The sequence below is a fragment of the Crotalus tigris genome, unplaced genomic scaffold, assembly GCF_016545835.1.
Source record: "Crotalus tigris isolate CLP2741 ecotype Arizona unplaced genomic scaffold, ASM1654583v1 scf7180000023658.1318691, whole genome shotgun sequence".
In the NCBI taxonomy this organism is placed as follows: Eukaryota; Metazoa; Chordata; class Lepidosauria; order Squamata; family Viperidae; genus Crotalus; species Crotalus tigris.
The window spans coordinates 675,739-695,556 of record NW_024100104.1 but is presented as its reverse complement, the minus strand read 5'-3'; the positions used below and the strand labels follow the sequence as shown (position 1 = coordinate 695,556).

Genomic DNA, 19,818 nt, shown 5'->3' with positions numbered 1-19,818 from the left:
TTGTAGAATGAAGAATATGACCCATTTCAACTCAGTTCAGTTCTTGAAGATCAATTTCAGTTTCAAAATGATGGAATGATTGATATTCCTTTGCAGTTATTATTTTTTTCATGAAATAATGAGGTTAAAACAACATTCTCAAGAGTCATTTTTTCGCTTTCAGCAACTATTTTTAATGCTGCTTTATGTGCAGCAGATTCTCTGTGATCAAAAAATTTTTTGGACGCGAGCTCAACTATTGCTTCCTATCTTTGCCAGAATAGGTTATCTTGTTGTTGGTCCATTGTTTGGAAAGTTTCATTCCAATTTTATTTCAATTCCAAGAGTTCCAACTTTTCTACAAGGCATACAGCCAACTTTCATTTTGTAAACACAGAACCATTCATTTTTCAAGCAAAAATCATTTTTTTGATCATAGGTCCAGCAGTCCGGCCAGTCATTTGTAGTTTGGCATTGCTTCTCAAGATCAGATTCAGAAATATCAACAGGCATCATTATTTCTGTGTGTTCTGTCATTGTGTCTGTTAATATTCTGGCCTTTTTATTAGCAGGACCGGTGGTTGAGAAGTAATTAGTAATTTTTTTCATTTTTAAATTTGGGGTCACACTTTTACACTAAAAATTAAAAAAAAATTCACCAATGATTTTTTAAAATAAATTATTTACCTTTTGCATGTAGTCAATCACTGTATACAAACCCACACACATCAATTGTGTATCGAAACAACGGTTGCCACCCTCAGTAAGCACTCAGCATGCAGTGACCAATCACAAGCCCAGCAGTGACCACCTCCCAACAAATCCTGCAAAAGGCGGTGTAAACATTAAGGGCTACACAACCCTTAAGCCCTTTGTCTTGGAACTGGGTTTGTCTGAAACCAATAATACTTAATCCATGTTTCACCTGCAAATGCAGCAGATGCCACCTGAGGGTTCCCCTTGCAGTTCTTTTTAGACCCAAATCTACGCAGAATTAAGTGCTGCTCCCCCCACCTCCCACCCCCAGTCCTCTCTTACTCACAAGATGGTGCGGTTGGGCAGCAGGGGGGGATGCAAAGATTCCACCAACTCGCCTTTGCTGCAGACAACTTTGATGCGCAGTGTTTGCTGGCTGGATCCCTTGGAGCACTTGGAGGGGCAGAGACAGCTTTCAACAACCAGGTCCAGGCAATTCCTGTTGGCTTTCGAAAGCCAACAGAGGGAATAGCACAGCCCGTGCATGCCGAGGGGACAGTGTCTCGGTTCTCCTGCATTTTGGTGGCTCTAAGTAAGAAGTGGTGGCGCCACTTATGGCATAGTCAGCATGCACAGCAACCTTCTGGCTGTGAAAGGGAGTCGCTATCCACCCTCACACCTCTGCTCCTCCTCCTTCTCCTCCTCCACAGTGGGTCAGAGACAGGAAGTGCTCCCTCACCCTTTCACCGTCGCTTCCTGCCGTCGAATCTCTAGGTGGACTACACAGCGCTTTTGTGCTGCCTCTCACCTTTTGGCCGTTGAAGGAATTACTTTTCTTAATTTTTTTTTCTTCAAATGTTTCTCGGGGGGGGGCAGTGTGTGCTGCCTCCGAGGGATGCTCCCCTCCCCTCAGGAGACAGCATCCGAGTCTGATGGTGCAAGCACATGAGTCGTGCCCCAGGACTAACCCATGCGCCAAAGCAGCATGAGCTGAGTGAAGAGCCACCTTCACTAGTGTTTCTGTGGAAGTTGAAAATCTGTTGAAAAGAGATGCTGGAACACCATTCTGTTCATTCTATGACAAAAAAAAGCCCTGATTATATATATTATGTATTGTATTGAAATTACGTTGGTTCCATTAGTAAATGATATATTTACAGTGTGATTAGAATAAAACTGAGCCATACACTGGGAAAAAATAATGTATGATACCAGAATCAGATAGCAAGTTTTTATATAGAATTGTATTACATTATTATTTTTCTCACATATATGAATTAATATACATAACATGGAATTAAAAATAACAGTGACTACATGGCAGCGCCATAAACATATATACCTTTAGGTATAATCATACAAAAAGATATGCTATAATTTTGTTACTTCATAAATTCTTCCTATGCAGAAAGAATACAGATACATTATATGGCTATAATTAATATTATATAGCATCTAGCATTGCTTTGTAAGTATGCTCTTCACAAAAGACCACATTCTACAATACAGATGGCAGCCATTTTGGCTCCAAGGGCTGCATGGGAAACAGGGTTTTCCAGATTAACATCCAGGTTTTCATAGATGTATGCATATGTACATTTATACAAACATGTTCACAAAATGTGCAGTTTTAAATTCATAGATGTACTACCAATCATCAGTAAGGGAGGACAGTGAACAAAAAACTGCTGAATTTCCTACTAAGGCAATAGATGACCAGAAGTTCTTACGCTAGATATGTTTTTCATCAGGTTTTCAGCCTTCAGAAACGAAGGATCAGAGGAAATCTGCAACAATAACATACTGTACTGTCCACATATACCTGAGCACTGAAAAAGCTATAAATACAATTTTACTTCCTTTTTAAATTGTTTTTTTCCTGTATTAGTTCTGAACATTGGCATTTTCTAAAGAGACTCAGAATATCTTAATATTTTCTTCTAATATAGGAGCATACTATCAGGGAGTATACTAGCTCCATTCTGTAGTGGTGAATGGGGAACAAAAAGAAAAACTGTGAGAGACCTGGACAAAAATGATACTAATTTTAAGTTACATTAAGTAGATTAATAGGATTACTCTGCATGCATTTAATAATTATTGCTATCATATTCACAATTACTATCTGGTAGCAACTTTTGGAAGAGTTCTGTTTATTCTTTCTAAAGTTTGAAAGACACCAGATTATAAATCTCTGATAAACAGTATGCAGACAGAGAATTAAGACCACTGTATATATTTTACTTACTGTATAAAAGATAGTAGTTACAAATTGGACCATCATTCTTAGTAGTGAAATTGAATTCAACAAGTGCTACCTTTATATACTGTAGAGCAGTGGTTCTCAACGTTTGTGTGACGGCGACCCCCGTCACACAAACGTTCTGCACATGCACGGCGCCGCACGCATGGGGGCGCCGCCCCCTGAGGGGAGAAAATGGCGGATCGCCTTCTTTGGCGACCCCCGAAAAATGGTCGATCGACCCCAAATGGGGTCGCGACCCATAGGTTGAGAACCGCTGCTGTAGAGTGATATGCTATATGTGCTTTATTTTCTTGAGCAAGAAACTCACAGTATCAGAAATGATGCTTGATCACAACAAATAAGCTAAATATAAAGCATATTCATCCAGGCAGGAAAGACAGAATTTTCAACTCTGGTTATGGACCATTTTCTTAATCTTTGATAAGATACTTGACATAGCAGAAATCCGTTGTGTGTCTTTAACCTGATATGCCTGAAACTGGAAAAAAAAAAAAAGTCAACCTATATCAAGTAACATGGTCATCACTGTAGAACTGGCTTTTAAGGAACTGTTCAGATCCAACAGGCTGCCAAGGTAAGGAGACTAACAAAAGCAGCATTGCCATGTGGTGTTATAAGTCCTGATCTCTTTGTGTGCTGTGGTGTCACAGGCACATCCTAAAGGGCCAAAGTATGCAATGTAACACCACGACACTACTCATTCTGACAAAAACAGCAAAATCTCATGCATATTGCGTCATCAAGTTATTCTATAATTAGGATGGATTCAATTTCCATACTTATTTAATGGAATGGTTAATTTGTCAGTAATTGTTTCTCACAATGGTTGGCAGTATTGTGGACAAGATTTACAAAAAAACCAGCTTCTTTTTTGCTAAATGCATCCATATTTAATGGCTTTGTAGTTGTTCTTCCTTAGACTACTTCATTTTTTCTTGCATATGTACACAAGAACCTTGCTAGACTTGCACAACTTATCAGTGCGGCAGTATATTATTATTACACACCTCTCACTCTAGATTTTAGATTCTATTGGGATGATGCTCCCTAATGTTTCTGTTCTCACACCCACATTGGTTTATATTTGTCCTCAGTCTTATTAGGCACTGCTGTATTGTCATATCAAACACTGCTGTATGTTTTGCCCAATCTGTTTTATTTTCTTTTGTGCTCTGTGGCTGGCTGGCTGTAGATCTTTAATAACTTATTAGCAACGATCTTCAATAGCATATAATTTATATCCTCTGCATAATGCTTGATATATAAAATATTGTTGATTTCTCAGTGGGAAGAACTGTTTTTCTTTATTTGAGCAATCAACTTTTCTGCTGTAAGATTTGGTGGGTTTTTTTCTTTAGTAAATCTACCAAGTCATAGTTAAAAGGCTAAAAACAGTACTTCATACTTGACTTTAAAACAATAAAGTAATAACTCAAGGAAAGAAAAGTAGTATTTTTTTTTTGTTAAATTGGCATTAACTGGAAAAAAAAACCTTAGGGCTAGGTAGAAGCCCAATGAAAAACAGGTAGCACCCTTAAAAACGATAGGTCCAGAACAAAGGTGTTAAACCAAATTAAGATGCAACTGGGAAATGTTTAACAAAATAAAAATACAATAAAATAGATAACATTGCATTTTAAAACAAAATAATAATAAATGAAACCACAACACTCTGGGTTTGTGACTTGCAAGGAGCACCGCACAAGTTTGCCATCTCAATTTAGCCGCTGCAGCAAAGATTGCTTGGGGCTGCCACAGTGCAGATTTGGCAGGACCATCACATGACAGGTATTCTCTCTCAGACTACGCTGCAGCAACAACAAGTAGCTTTGCTGTTGAGGTTAAATTGAGGGGTTAGATTGTGCTTTTTCCATGTGACTGACAGAAGGTAGGCAGCCTTGCACTGGTAGCTGACTGGCTCAAGATCTCCCTCCAAAACAGATTCAAATTCCTTCTTTGCTCCCAAACAGGTTGAATCTGTAAACTACCCAGAGTCATTTAGAATAGATAGTAAGATAGGTGCTGCCTAAATTGATAAATAAATAAACATGAATGTCTCTTTAGAAATTATCTCTAACTCTCAGGGCTCCTTACTTGTAAACACAAGTGTATTATTGCTTTTGAGTAAAGTTTTATCAAAGGCGATTTAAGCTCATCAGAGGCCCTTATTAGAGGATATAATCGAGGAGAGTGCTGAAATAATACTGAGTAAGCTGTAGAATGCCCCATTAAAAAGAAAACTATCCATATACTTATAGGATGCAAAGTAAAGGCTTAGCTCAGCTATCAGTGAATGCTAACAAAAATGTACTATATTGTATTTGTAGTGAAAATTACATATATGAAGATAGAAAAGCTTCACTTCTATTTAAACTTCAATTACAGTATATCTAAAGAGATGTACGCAGAAAATTCCCTTTTGTGTCTTTTGGTCTGATAAGGTGTTTCTAACAAAAGTAATTTTGCTTGGGAAAATCCTAAGATCTTACAGATAGGAAAAAGATCAAATTATAAATTTTAAACCTTGTATTTATAACTAATTACCTTGCTAAGCAGCATATCAAAAAAGGCAGTATCCCAGTAGTCTCTGTTTTCAGCTGGGAGATGAAATAAAGCTTTGAGACCATTATCCTTCTGATGGAATTTCTTGCCTTCTCTTTGGGTGAAATTAAACTTTAGGAAATGCTTAGGACTTATGGCAAAGCTTTCCACTTTGGGGTACAAAGCACTTAGGTCCAGACTATCATTATTGAACAGATTTTGCTCTGGATATAAAAAATGGGGAAGATCTTTGGTCACCAAGCAACAGAGTAAGATCACCAGCAGACGATATACTGATCCTTCCAGACTCAGCCAGTCTTCAGAGGAAGAGAAAAAATGAGTAGCCCACAGCAATAACATCTAGGAAGAAGTAAAAATAATTACTAAATGCAGTGCAAAAACGCCTTTCAAATATATGTAAAACCAAACATATTATTATTGTTCATTTTACATTGAACAAGAGAGGCAAGATAGCCATTGTCATGTAAAAAAAACTCTATAGATGATCAGAGGCACTTATCTGCAGAAAACAAGCTATGAAACCTTGTTTAAAAAGTTGAACTTACAGACAAGCTGGGAATGCTGCTGTTGTAGCAGCAGCCTTACCTACGTTTCCTGATCAAATACATGGGAAAATCTCATTTGGGGGCAAATCCACTTAGAGTTATGATTAGGTCACCGTGAATTCGGAGAGCAAAATGGACATCGCCAATGAATTTGTAACACATTGGTACAGTTAGGAGGACACTGACTTTGAGCCTACCTTATCTACGTTTCCTGGTGAAATACTTGGGAAATTCCATTGGAGGGCAAATTGACTTAGGGTTAGGTCTCCATTAATTCAGAGAGCAAAATGGATATCGCTTGTAGTGTGTGCTGAATATTTCAAGGACGGTGCTGAATATTTCAAGCCCACCTTATCTATGTTTCCTGGTAAAATGCATGGGAAAATCCCATTGGAGAGCAAATCTCTTAGAGTTTGGATTAGATATCCACAAATTCAGAGAACAAAATGGGCATTGCCATCAGATTCATAGTGCATTGGTTTACTTATGAGGGAGCTGATTTTTTGAGCCTGCTTAATCTACATTTCGCAGTAAAATATATGTACCACACAGCAAAGATTTTGTTTGAACTACTAGACATTGTTTTGGGAAGTGTAGTACAGTTCCCTGGGTAAATGGTGTGGGGAATAGTGCATTGAAGTAAGTTGCTTCTTTGATGTTTCCTAAGCTTAAGTTGCAATTAAAAAGAAAATGCAGGTACTGGAAGTTTTTTTTAAAAGCCATTCACAAAGTTAAGGCAAACAAGATAAACTTAATAAACTATTGTCCAATTAATAACAGAATTCATAAACAAAGCTGAACAAAAATAAATCATAAATCTTACTTCAGTTCATTCTGAAATTGGCCTCATTTCTGGAATGAACATATAGCTAACTTAAATTCAAAAGGTGCAATGATTAAGCTACATTCTATGCACAAACCCAGATTTTTGTAAAACACGTTTTGCTACTCCCATCTTTTCTAACCTGCAGTGGTAAGGAATGGATCACATCCAAAACATGAAATTCAAACTGCCCTAGCAGCATTTGAAATTCTGCTAAGTTTGTAAAAACTCTAGCCCTGCATTGAGTGAAAGCAAATGTACAGAATATTTCAGAATTGCTCCCTCTTACTGATTTGCAATCATGTTTAATTTACACAATATTCAGCAATTTGTTTAAGCCATATTTAATCTTTGTTCAATTACTATATGAAGCATAAGGACATAAGTGGGACTTACTAGTCCTGATCTCCAGTACTCTATGGCATTCCCTAGTAGCCTCCTCTGCCAATCAGAACTAGAGAAGATATATATAAATCTATACATATCTATAAAGAGAAGCTTTCCTATTTTCTGCCTTTACATAAGTACTTTCCCTACCTCCTCCCCTTAAAGATGCTGCCTAAATGGTTCCTTTGATTCAGAAAGTTGATGCCCAATATATCAGGAGGCTTCAGGGATGGGGGGAGACTGCTGATCATTCTGTTATCTTTTCTGTGTTTGCCAAGTATATAATAATGCTTGAACTACTATATTAATAGTTATCTATTTGAACCAAAATTAAGTTTTGCACTCCTGAAAAAAAATCCCACCAACCTTCAAATGTTGAAATGTGAGTCCTTTTTCCTTCCCTTTCTCTCTCCAATACTCATGGTTGATTTGATCAAGAAGACAGAGACTGTCCAGGCGATATCCCTTTAGGGTGCTTACAGTTTGAACAAGTTTTGAGATGGGACAATTGGTGGAATAGCTAACAAAAGAAATATGCAATTAGAAGTTAACACTTTATTTCAGACTTCAGTCTGCTTCATTGTAGGATTCATTCATCCACAATTCATATTAATATCCATGCTGAGAGTTACTGGAGAAATCAACATGCATATTAATATTTCAAACTGATTTCTTGAGGACATGGCCACCTAAAACAAGGCGACTCTCCACTTCCTAACACTCCAACTAGCAAAGGTAATGAAATGCTAAGAATGTAATTGAATATCCATAGAGCCAAGGACTTCCTAGTTGTTTTTAGGGACCTAAGAACTGTGGAGACCATTGACAGTTTTTGTGATTCTCAAGGAAGATGCACTGTTTCTAAGCTGAACATACATGACAAAGATCACTTCACAAAAATCAGTTCCTTGCATAGTTCCCACATTTTAAACTATACAGATTTCTGTACAAACAACATTAAAACATTCTTGTACACATTTGCAATCAGAATATAATATAATCATATGTTTCCTCCTAGGAAGGAAAACATATATGTACATGTGCATATGTATTTAGAGTCCAAAATGTTTCTATTTCATAATGCATTGGTTTATCCTCTCAGTTTTCATGGTAAATATTTGCACTAACAAGTGAATAGGATTCCACATATATACTATGGAACACCTAGGCAGGTCAAGGGTGGGATAGTCAGGTTCAGTAACATTTCCCTATCACATACTATATTGACTGTAGCCAGCGCTATCATTTTATATGCTATTTTTATTGCAAGTATGTAGATATTTCAGGCACTCCCTCATTTGCAGATATGTAACAAGTAAAATCAACCCATAGGTAACATTAGCAAATCTTTAGCGTCCCTCATTTTGTTGTCAACCTCTTGATAGTTGTGTGATCTCAAATGCAAGCAAGACTTTCCCACCTATTGTGTACTACACATCTGTTCTGGCCAGATCAAATAGGTTTTCTGCTTTGCTTCTGAAGTCTCTCTGAGGGATGCCTTATTTATATACCAAAAAGAGATAATTATTTTGTAAAATAAAACTTAAACGTAACTAGGAAAGTGGAATTCGGCTGTAACAAAATTCAATATTTCAATGAAGGTTCATTCTGGCACTGCATTATATAAATATTTAAATTTAAATTACAATTTTCCACTATGGCAGAACAATAATTGCAGATAAATAATTTTTCGAATTGACCAAATTGTAAACCCTTTCTTCAGAGTGATTTCTAAAGACTTCTAAACTAGATCTTTATTATTAATTGTGCTAAATATGTCCTGTAGTAAATTAGTTGACACCAATTGTCCTCTTCTCAAGATTACATATAGATTATTATATGTCATAGAAAGACTGAGAAAAAAATATAATCTGTACAAATATTAAACATAGCTGGCTACCTTATGTTGATGACCTTGATGGATCTGCCTTTAAATATTTGCAAAGAGCTTTTATTGGTCATAAATAATCCCAATATAAAAACAGTCAACTGTTAAATTCATTTTTACTATGGTTAGAATATGGACCAGAATGGCAACTCTCTGATAGAATGGTATATTAGATTACCCCTAAAATCTAAACAATTGCCAATCATATACCTAAAACTATTTTTTAAGTGCTCTGGCTATACAGCCAATTGTTGTATAGAAGATACAGTTCCTGTAGAAGATACAGTGCAGTTTGTCACTGATGCATCAGTATCTTATCTTCCTACCCAAGAGGACCTTTTCCCAGCTTCACCTGGTATGTCAGTTGGTGGCTTTCTCAAACTGGGATGCTGTTGCAACAGCAACTCAGTTTCCCATCTCTTCATATTTAGACTACTATAACACACTTTACAAGGTGGTTCCTTTGAAAACAACTTGGAAGCTGTAGTTGATTCATATTAACTATAGTTCAATTGCTGATGGCAAGGTATCAGTGTCATATTGCTGACCTATGTTGAGATCACTGTACTGGTTACCAATACACACTGCGACCAAGGTGTTATTTGAACCTATGAATTTTCAGAAGTGTATTTTGGCCAAAATGAGTTTGCCCTCTATGTTCATACTGCGAAGTACTGCTTTATGTCCCACTCCCTGTGAAGCTCAGTAGATTGGAATCCAAAAGCATGTCTTCCTGGTTGTAGCAGCTTCACACTATACAATACCTTACCTCTTGAAATAAGAGAAGCCCTGAATTTGCCAGGCATTTCGTAAGATAATAAAAATCTTATTCCAATGAGCTTTTAGAGTTAACAATGGATCTGTGCTGCATTTGAAATTTTGTTATTTATATTTGATGTTTTCTATTGTGTAAATGCCTAGTGTCAAAAGAATTAGGGCATTACGGGTAGTCCTCCCTTAATGATGGTAAGTAGGACCAGTATTGTTGTCACTAAGCAACACAGTTGTATGACATCACATGAGTATGGTTCTTGGTGATGGAAATTCCAGCATTTTTTGTTGCTGTTGTTAAGCACAACTTCATGTGTGATCTCCTGCTAACTCACCCATTGACTTTGCTTATAGAAAGCCAGCAAAAAAGGGTCACAATTAGTAATCGTGATCATGGAGAGACTGCGACCATCATAAGTACAATGTCTGGTTATTAGTACCACTCATTCATAGTATCATCATAAGTTTAAACGTTGCTAAATGAGTGGTCTTTAAGCGAGGACCATCTATATAGGCATGTAGGAATAAATAAAAAATTTGGTCTGTTTTTAGTACTCAGAAGCCCATACCTAAAACTATGCCATGAAGCAAGCAAGACAAACAAGTGGAGAAGTTTTGAGATTTAAGCTTCCATTTTGGGACTGATCAAATTACCAGTAGAATTTGGAGCTCAGATGGCAGTAAGAATGAGTCCCACAGAACTATTAGAACCTGATCTCTGCACAAGTGTTTACAATCTCTGCATGCCTTTGTGAAAAACACAGCAATTACTGACAACACCAGATTATATCTATTCCGGATGCCAACCTCTTTGATTTCTATCTATAGAGATTTTATGAGTAGATAATAGTACATATCATGCCTAAACAAGTTGCTTAAGAAAATTGCAGCAATACTTTGTTTGACAGCTTTAAACTATAAACATCAAACAAAGTTTTGGGTAGCCCAACAACTCTTTGACATAGTATTGTCTGTTCCTTATATCAACTATGAAAAGTTCACAGGTGAGAAACTTTAGTGGCCAGCAACCATACTTAATATTCTTGGAGAGTATGAAAACTGCAGAAGTAGAAGGAACACCTCAGAGATATAAATGGGACAGGATGTTAACTTTTCCTCTGGATTTTAAATGTTTTAAATAATTTATTTTAAACTTACAGGTGTTATAGGATGTTTATTGTGTTTCCCATCTCAAAATGATAGATTTCCATTCCTTTGATTTTTGACAATTTTATTATAAGAGGGCTCCGAGGGACTAGAAAGCACAAGTCTGGAGAGACCTGTAACCTTGAAATCTCATTGCTCTAGGATAATATCATAGAATTTTGGACAAAATGCTCTACTCCAAACTCTATTCTAAAATAATTGAGTCTACATCTAAGCAACCCCGACATACTGTATGTAACTAATGTTTTGTCTTTTCATTAGGGGATACTTACAGTTCCTTATAACATGAACCCAGAAGGAACAAACATTTCTCTTGCATTTTACAAAGCTAAATTTCCTATGTAAATTTTTGATATGTAAGTCCATGCTGCTGGGAATTCTGATCTGCCAAGGAAGGCAACCTAGCCTGTTTATTTTTTCTCAGAAAATTTCAGATTCACAAGAAGAAGGCAGATTACCTCCACTGCATTCATACTTGAATTTAAAAAGAAGCACATCTTCAGCCTTCATGAACTTGGGTGTAAAAATATGATAATATGTTAATAGGTATGAAATGGGATCCGGAGGCCATGTATATGATCTATCATTTTCCCTCTGTTACACTATACCAGGGGTAGGCAACCTTGGCTCTTTTATGACTCGTGGACTTCAACTCCCAGAATTCCTGAGCCAGCATGGCTCAACTTGGAAACCTCTCTTTCCCCTCAGCATGGCTGGCTCAGGAATTCTGGGAGTTGAAGTCCACGAGTCATACAAGAGCCAAGGTTGCCTACCCCTGCCTTATACCATAGGAATCTTCTTAGAAGTGCATCTGGAAAGAGGTCTTTATGTTAAAAAATAGGACTTTTCCCATAAACTAGCTTTCATAACAGCATCAGTTTTACCTCCAGTGATGGTAACTGGTAGGGATGAAAACAGCTTCTTGCGTGACTTTGCTCAGACTGCCTTTTGGGAAACCTCTTTCTTGCCAGTTGTTCAGAGTATCCTGCTTTCTCCTGATTACTGGAATAATATTGAAGCAGATAGTTTTCCAGTCACTGGACACCAACAAAGGCAGCTGCATCCCGTCTTCATTTAGCCTCTCAGCACTAAGTTCACCTGATTTAAGGTGAAAAAAAAACACAGTGAAAGTCAAAGGGCTATGGCAAACTAGTCCTCAACTTCAGCATCTTGAAGGAATCTTAACTCCTGGGTCTCAGCATCTTTGGCAAATAATGCTTCTGTCCAAAAGCATGAACAGGAAGCAATGCCTTAAATCACAAAGAGGGCAATATTGGAGGATTCCACTTAATGAAGAGTTCAGCAGAACTTAGGTACAATAAATCAAAATCAATATGAATTAGTTTTTTATGTTTGCAGAGTGACTTAATAGTAAACCCTTGCCAGTAAAAGTATTCTCCATATTATCTAACTAGATGAAGTACTTATATGTCATAAATTGTTAGGACTACCTATTCTTTAAAAATATGCTTTTTCTACTGATTTGCCTGAATCAGACACTGCATCCTAAATCTGATTGTGTATTTTAGCATTTTTGAATAGTAGCCTGCCTTCCCTCAAATTTTCTATACACCTTGGTAAAATAATTTGCCCCACCAACTCCTGGAATGATTGCAATGTGGTATTTCCAATTAAAAGATGTGAAGTCAGGTCATCTCCCAGAATATATTCCAAGAGAAGGAAAAAATAGAGCAGAGATTTGACAGGGGTAGAAGCAAGGATGAGTCTGGGGGCCAGGGCTATATGTCCCCTGAAAATAACTCTCCGTCTGGGGCACATATTAGGAATAATTTGTGGACCAGGGTAGGTAAGTATTAATGGAATATTTATACTTCGTGGAAATAATTGAATATTTACTAAAACAATGTTTAATTATTTAACAAAATTCCATCTGTCCCTTGGTTTCTAGGTAAATCAAGTGTATTTGCTATTTATAGCTTTTCCACATTCCACCCAGTTACATTTTATTAGAGTCTTAAAGAATTTCTAAAGCTAAAATAGGTGTAGTGGTGGCAGTAGAACAAAGAAGTAATAATAAAAGAAAAGACCTCCATAACAAGGAAAACAGGTGACACCTCCCTCTTCCCTATATGTCACTATTCATACTTCAAAGTATTCTCACATCTAAACAAAGAAAATTAAAGTGGGGAGAATAAACTTCTGTGGTATAAAAGAGAGACCTTCGCTGATTCTTGTTATTAGTTGCATTGTAAGTATCGCATTGTTTAGAAATTTTAATCAATATAGTTATTGACATTACTGTGACAACAGTAAGGCCAATACATAAAAGCTATTTTAAGGATAAAATTACCTTTGCAAGTAATAGCAGTTTATTCTGTAATAACGGTTAAATTTTGCAAAAAGAAAGTATCATGGTAGTTTCCCTCATCTTATCCAATAGTCAAGCTAAAAGTAGCTTGCTTTAACAGGTCTGAAGTATCTGATGATTGGCTTTCTATTTATCAGAATTCTAGAAATGGACACATGGATTTATAAATTTGCGTCTCTGGAACTGTAATTCTTTCATTCCTGTCCCAGTTTTGAAATTTTTAAAAAAAGTATTTCAGTTGTTTTTGCTCCAAGCAAGCATCCTCCTGATACAGGAACACAATTCCCCTTACTACAGATAACTCTGCTACCTGATGGTGATAGGAATTACAGTCTATTCATAGAGGGTACCAAGTTGTAGAAAATGAGCAGAAAAAAAATTAAATAGTGTTTTGAAATCAACATAAGTATCCATAGTAAAGCTAGTAGTGGGTGTTGACAGCCCATATGTGTTGTTGGAGTTCTTATTTGAACAATGAAAAATCAACGGCTAATTGTTGGGAAAGAGCTTGGAACTTGTTCAGACCAGTACCTGTTATGTCTATTCGCATAATGCAAACATGTTAGTTCTTTTTTTTAGAATTTAATGTTTATTCCATTTGTCTTCTAATAGCAGCATACCATTAGAAGGGTGGGGCAGATAACAAATTTGTATTGCCTTTTTCTGCCCTATCTCTGAATCCATAATCTTCATAATCTTATAAGTGAACATACTGCCTTTTCCTATATAAACCTATGAATAAACATTTTGCCAATTTTTAACAATACCATTCATAGTTTTGATTGTACAATTCAAACAACCATATTTAGTAATATTTTAGAAATTATATTTAACATTAATATAAACATTTCTCCTTGCCTTTAAAGTTTAACTTATCTAAACCATTATAGTGCTAACAATTTCTGGGTTTATATTGCAAGGATACCACTGTATCCAGTGGATAGTTGTATTCACATCTTATAGTGTAGTAAAACTTGAGGAAAAATATGTGGCTGGACTACTTTATTTACTTTACTTTACCTATAATATTTATATGCTACTCAATTTTCTGATAACTCTGAACAACATGTACCTTCCCAACATTCATAAATTATTATGAGAATGTTCAGCCCAACAACTCACCACAGTAAAGGAGCCTAGGTCTCAATCTTTCTCCACCATTACCAACTGGAACATTCCTTTTAAGAAGGGAACCACCACCAAATGATCATCACTCCCAAGCCTCAGAGACCATGACAAAAAGTGAAGGCTACCAGGCAAATTCAGTTGGACACATTTCTTCTATCCTATTATCACCAGACTTCCATAATACGAAATGATTTTTAATATGAATAATAAATTAAATACAAAATGAGTGAGGTTTACAACATTCTATGCTCTATTCAGACCAAGCAACAATGCCTTGTTTTATTTCCTTTCCCTTTAGTTTTTCACTTCCTCGCTGTGTTCAGCATTGTGCTCAATTTCTCTGGACCATTATGTTTTGGTTCTGGTTCTTCTTAATATTGGAAAGCTTATTCAAACCATTTATGTATTGCCTTTGATAAAAGCAAGGAGGATATGTGGAGTGTCATGTATTTGGAGGAGCAAATGTCACTGTTTTCAAAATGAACAAAGCAAAGATAAGTATGGCAGATTCTAGAGCCAATCATAATGAGATTTATCAATAAACTTTAACAATATTAAGCTGTATATTAATTTACACATATACATATACGGCAGAGCTACTTAGCAGTCTTCTCCACAATAAAATGCATGGAATAAAATGAGAAATGACTTAATGTTAACACTTGTGAAAAAGGTCTTAGAATTATAGTTGATTGCAAATGAAGTGAGTGTGTGACGTCACTGCCAAAAGGGCAAATGAACATTTTTTGTCTACATCACAGAAATATAGTTTCTAAATTAGAGAAATAACAGCTCCACATCTTTCTTTCTTTCTTTCTTTGTTTTGATCAGATACTTCATTGAGTATGGTATTGTATCCAGTTATACACAATATACTTTAGGAACTTGAAATAGGTTCAGAGAAGAGCTGTTAGGATGTCCTAGAAACTAAGTCTTCTAAAGAACTTGAAGGAGCCTAGTTTGTTTAGCCTTGAGAAGAGAGCTAAAAAGATCTATGGCCCTCTTTAATTACTTTAAAAGTTATCACACACAAAAGAAAATCAAGATAGGTGCTCCATCAGAGCAGAGTGCAAGACATGGAATGGTGGATTTAAAGTATAGGATTCCAAATGAAAGGTGGTGGAGGTATGGAGAATCCCAATAGTAAAACTCTTGTCAGTGATATCAATTGACATGAGGTGGTAATCTGCTTTCATGAAATATATGTGAATAATAGTTAGATAATTACACAGCCTGAAATACAAGTAGTCCTCAAGACTACAACTGAGCCCAAAATTTCTGTTTCTCAGTGAGACAGTTGTTAAATAAGTTTTGCCTTATTTTACAACCTTTCTTGCTGCTGTTATTAAGTGGATCGTTGCAGTTGTTAAATTAGTAACATGGTTGTTAAGTCAATCTGGCTTCCCTACTGACTTTGCTTGTCAGAGGGTCAGAAAAGGTGATCACATGACCCCAGGATGCTGCAACTGGAATAATATGAGTTAGTTGCCAAGTGTCTGAATTTTAATAACATGTCCATGGGGATACTGCAATGTTTGTAAGTGTGAAAAATGGTCATAAGTCACTTTTTTCAGTGTCATTGTAACTTCTAACCAGCACTAAAGAAACTGCTGAAAGTCAAGGACTACCTGTACTTAAAACTGGGTCACTGAGTAGAGACATAGACCTGCTGGGTGTAAATAGCCTATTTCAGTTCCATGACTCTGTAATCTGATCTGAAGTGAATAGAGACTAGGTATATATATCCCAGCCCTGTGCTGGCCCTTTAGTTCTGAATATCTTTCCTGTCTGTCCATGCTCAGCTTAAGCTAAAGAATTGTATTAAGGGAGAACACAGCCATGAAGCTGCCCGCTAATAATAAGAATCTGGATTGAACAGGAAAAATAAGTCAGCTGGTCATAGTCTGCTGAGATACACTTATGTAATAAAAATTATTATTTCACAATTTTTATAAATTTTTAAATTGTTTTTAATTTTGTATAGCCTACCATTTACATACTGTAAATGATATATTCAGATTATAGAAATCTGCAATCTGTTTTGTCTTTTAGTAATGTATTTCCTCTATATCAGAAATAAATTAAAATCCTGCCCTGGAAGATGTATATAGTATATATGTAAATATTCTTCAAATAGCAAATACTTTTCAATTTTTCTGGAGTTTTATTAATGATTATAATTGTTTGGTGTAACTGTTACTTTATGTTTGGTTCTTGCTGGGTTATGATTATTACTCTGCTTTTATGTTTTTTACTGTAAATTGCTCTGATTCAGTTTAAATCATTTCCTGTAATTCTTCCTGGCTTGATACAAGTACCTGAGAAAACATTGCTGTAAGGTGTAACAGCATCAAGCAGCATCAAGCAGATTGGAAATCAGCAATCACACGAGAAAAATGCATTCCCTTAAAAACAAGCAGAAACTAAGTCCCTCAAGCAAGAAAAAACTTATCCCAAGCAAAGTATAGTATCACATTAACAATTTGAGGCTGGATAACAACACAGTGCGAGTTTGGCTATTATAAGTGCAAATGAGAGCTGTAAAAACATCTGTTAAATTTACTTATAAATTTTAAAGTAAGCCAACTTGGGCAAAGCAACATATATGCTCATTTCCAGCCTACTGAACTGTCCTTAGATTATACACCATTAGAAATAAATAGTACAGAGCCATCTGAGTTGATTTGATTAAGAGCACCTGTACATTTTCAGGCTTCAGTGAGAGCTTGAAAAAAAGAAAGATACCACCATTTTAAGAAATCCACCCATTAAAGTCAGGCAGTGGTACTTTTTTTTATGTCACATTCCTTTAATGAATAACAAAGGTGCCATGCCAAAGTGAGGTATGAAGCATTTCTGATTAATGTTCAACGTGTAGGGCTTTGCCTTCTCCAGAAATGACTCAAAAAGAAGTTCTTTGGGATTCCTGCAAACATCACTACTTTGCTATTCTTAATGTAGCTGGGCTTGTTTCCAAGTTTCTATATAAGCCTGAAAAAAATGTGGGTGCTTCCCAAATTTATGGCAATTGAGCACTAGGTGCTTGCTATGTTACTATAATTTTGAAAACTGTGCTAATTCATGCTGGGATTTTCTTTGCAATAAATTTATGATGTTCATAAACTACCCAGAATCTAGGTTGCTGGACTATATAGACATGAACAAAATTAAATAAATCAATAAATACAAAATAATCTTCAAATTTCTTTCAAGTCTAGCCCCCAAAGTCAGCATTTAGTGAGTATTCATTGGAAAAATGAAATCAACCACATTATGGATTCATTGGTTTATGTATAATATAATAAAGTGAATTGTCAGTGATAATTAGTATAGCAGACACAGTTCTTTTACTAATGCTTGCACAATTTCTGGATCCTTTAATTAGGAGCACTGTTGAAAGTCTGTAATATGCCATGAGAGAAGTAATACTTCTTTTTTAAAAGAGAGAATACCATCAAGGCTTCTTTCTTTTATTTTATCTCCTTTTCTATAGCAATAGCAAGCAATTTTTTTTAAATGCTTAGCTTCAGCCTTATTAAACTGGCCATTGTGAACTCATTTCTACTACAGTGAAGTTACGAGTTACCCAAATGTCTACGGTTAATATTTATTATTATTATTTTGTTTTTAGCAGCAATATGTTAATCACCTTGTCTCATTTATTATATTAGAACAAGAGTGTATGCTGTTGCAGCAGCATTCTACAAATGCTAACCTTTTGTGAGTGCACACTTTAATTGGATACTAGCTTAAATTGTTCATCCTGGTTCTCTGGTGTATTTTATCATACACACTTGGAGGTACAGAATAGTACAACATATACATTAGATTTTTTTTTTAATATACCCTCACAAGATAGCATGCTGGTTTGATTAATGATTTACATCTAGCCTCTTGTATTCTTCCAATTCTCTCACTCTTTTCCAATGCTAATCCTGAAAAAAGATTTTAAATATTTTAAATAGTTTGCTGTCGTTCTCTCTTTACCTCTGAAACAGTACCTGGCTTAATAAGATTCTGGAGTTTGCAGTGAACAATGGCAGCAACTATCAGTTCTTTCAGGAGATGAAGGACTTTGCCTGGCACAATATGTCCCCTGGAATCAGCATCTTTCACAGCACTGAACACATCTTCTTTGGTCCAGTTTTCTAGGCTGGTTTCTTGCTTGGGTACCCTTAAATAGCATGGTCCTGGCATCTGGCAATTCCTATGAGTAACATTCTCAGAATTACTTTGTTCATCTGTACATAGTTGCATCAGGAGAACCTCGGCATTGACACGTAAGGGAACCTCCATGGTAACTTTATCTTCTGCAGCTGAGAGGGAAAATTCCAAGGCTTCCAGGTTTCTTGAATAATCCACTATAAATCTAGGATCCATTGTCTTGACTCTTTCCAGTACAATAAACAAAATGTTTTCTGCCTTCTGAAAATGCTGCACTCTCTGATATTCACGGGACTGAATCACCTGAAGATAGCTGTGCCAGTTAGAAACCTTTTCTGCCATGATGGAAGGTTGGCAGAGATGAAATTCCTCCTGTAAATCCTCTTGTTGCCCAAGGTAGCTCTGGAAGCAGACAAAAACATTGGTATAGCCCTGAAAAATCTATGATATGCATAAAAGTGGGAGGGGAAGGGTGTGGCCAGGAGGACTAGAGTAGGGAGGAGCTGCATATGCAGTAAAATTCCACTCATGCATTAAAAAACTCTTGTGTTTCCCTGTTTCATAGTTGATAGGGTGCCAAATTATTTTAAAACAATAAAACTGGTATGTTCAGGTGAGACAGCTGAGACATCCGGTTGTCTCAATATTATTTTCTGGTATATCAGACTTGTCCTAGCTAGCTAGCCTGAAAAACTGGGTTTACTGGAATAAATCCATACAAATAAAAGTGGGGCTAATCCAGCTGTACTGACCGAAATTCAATTCCTTCTAAGTCACAAAGCTCACTGCAACAGTTGTCAGCATCTCAACAAACTTTGTAATGAAGGAAAATTGTATACATCAACTCCTGGGTAACGTATGGGCTAATGAAATATAAACAGGCTAAAATTTGTGTTTATCAAAATAATACTGCCAATGGTAATTCTTCTATGATTGTGCAACACTTTGGGTGGTCACTCATGCCTTAGTGGCCTCACATTTGGACTCTACATGCAGCTGTCCTTGAAGTTTCAGTTGATCCAAAAGGCAATAAAGCAGGTAGTTATGGACACAACCTGTTACACCCATATGACACAATTACTCAGCAAGCTGCACTGGTACCCAGTAGGCTTC

The 19,818-nt window shown here is 36.2% G+C and overlaps 1 protein-coding gene across 1 annotated transcript; it reads right to left on the bottom strand.

Annotated features, from left to right (window-relative positions):
• Positions 1 to 1,892: 1,892 nt before the first annotated feature.
• MAB21L4 (mab-21 like 4) lies at positions 1,893 to 19,157 on the bottom strand. Its single transcript, XM_039320575.1, has 5 exons — positions 18,543 to 19,157; positions 11,969 to 12,182; positions 7,625 to 7,778; positions 5,486 to 5,842; positions 1,893 to 3,419 (listed from the first exon to the last, which is right to left on the bottom strand). Exons 1-5 carry the CDS (start codon positions 19,045 to 19,047, stop codon positions 3,327 to 3,329), a joined length of 1,323 nt encoding a protein of 440 aa, XP_039176509.1. The 5' UTR covers positions 19,048 to 19,157; the 3' UTR covers positions 1,893 to 3,326.
• Positions 19,158 to 19,818: the final 661 nt, after the last annotated feature.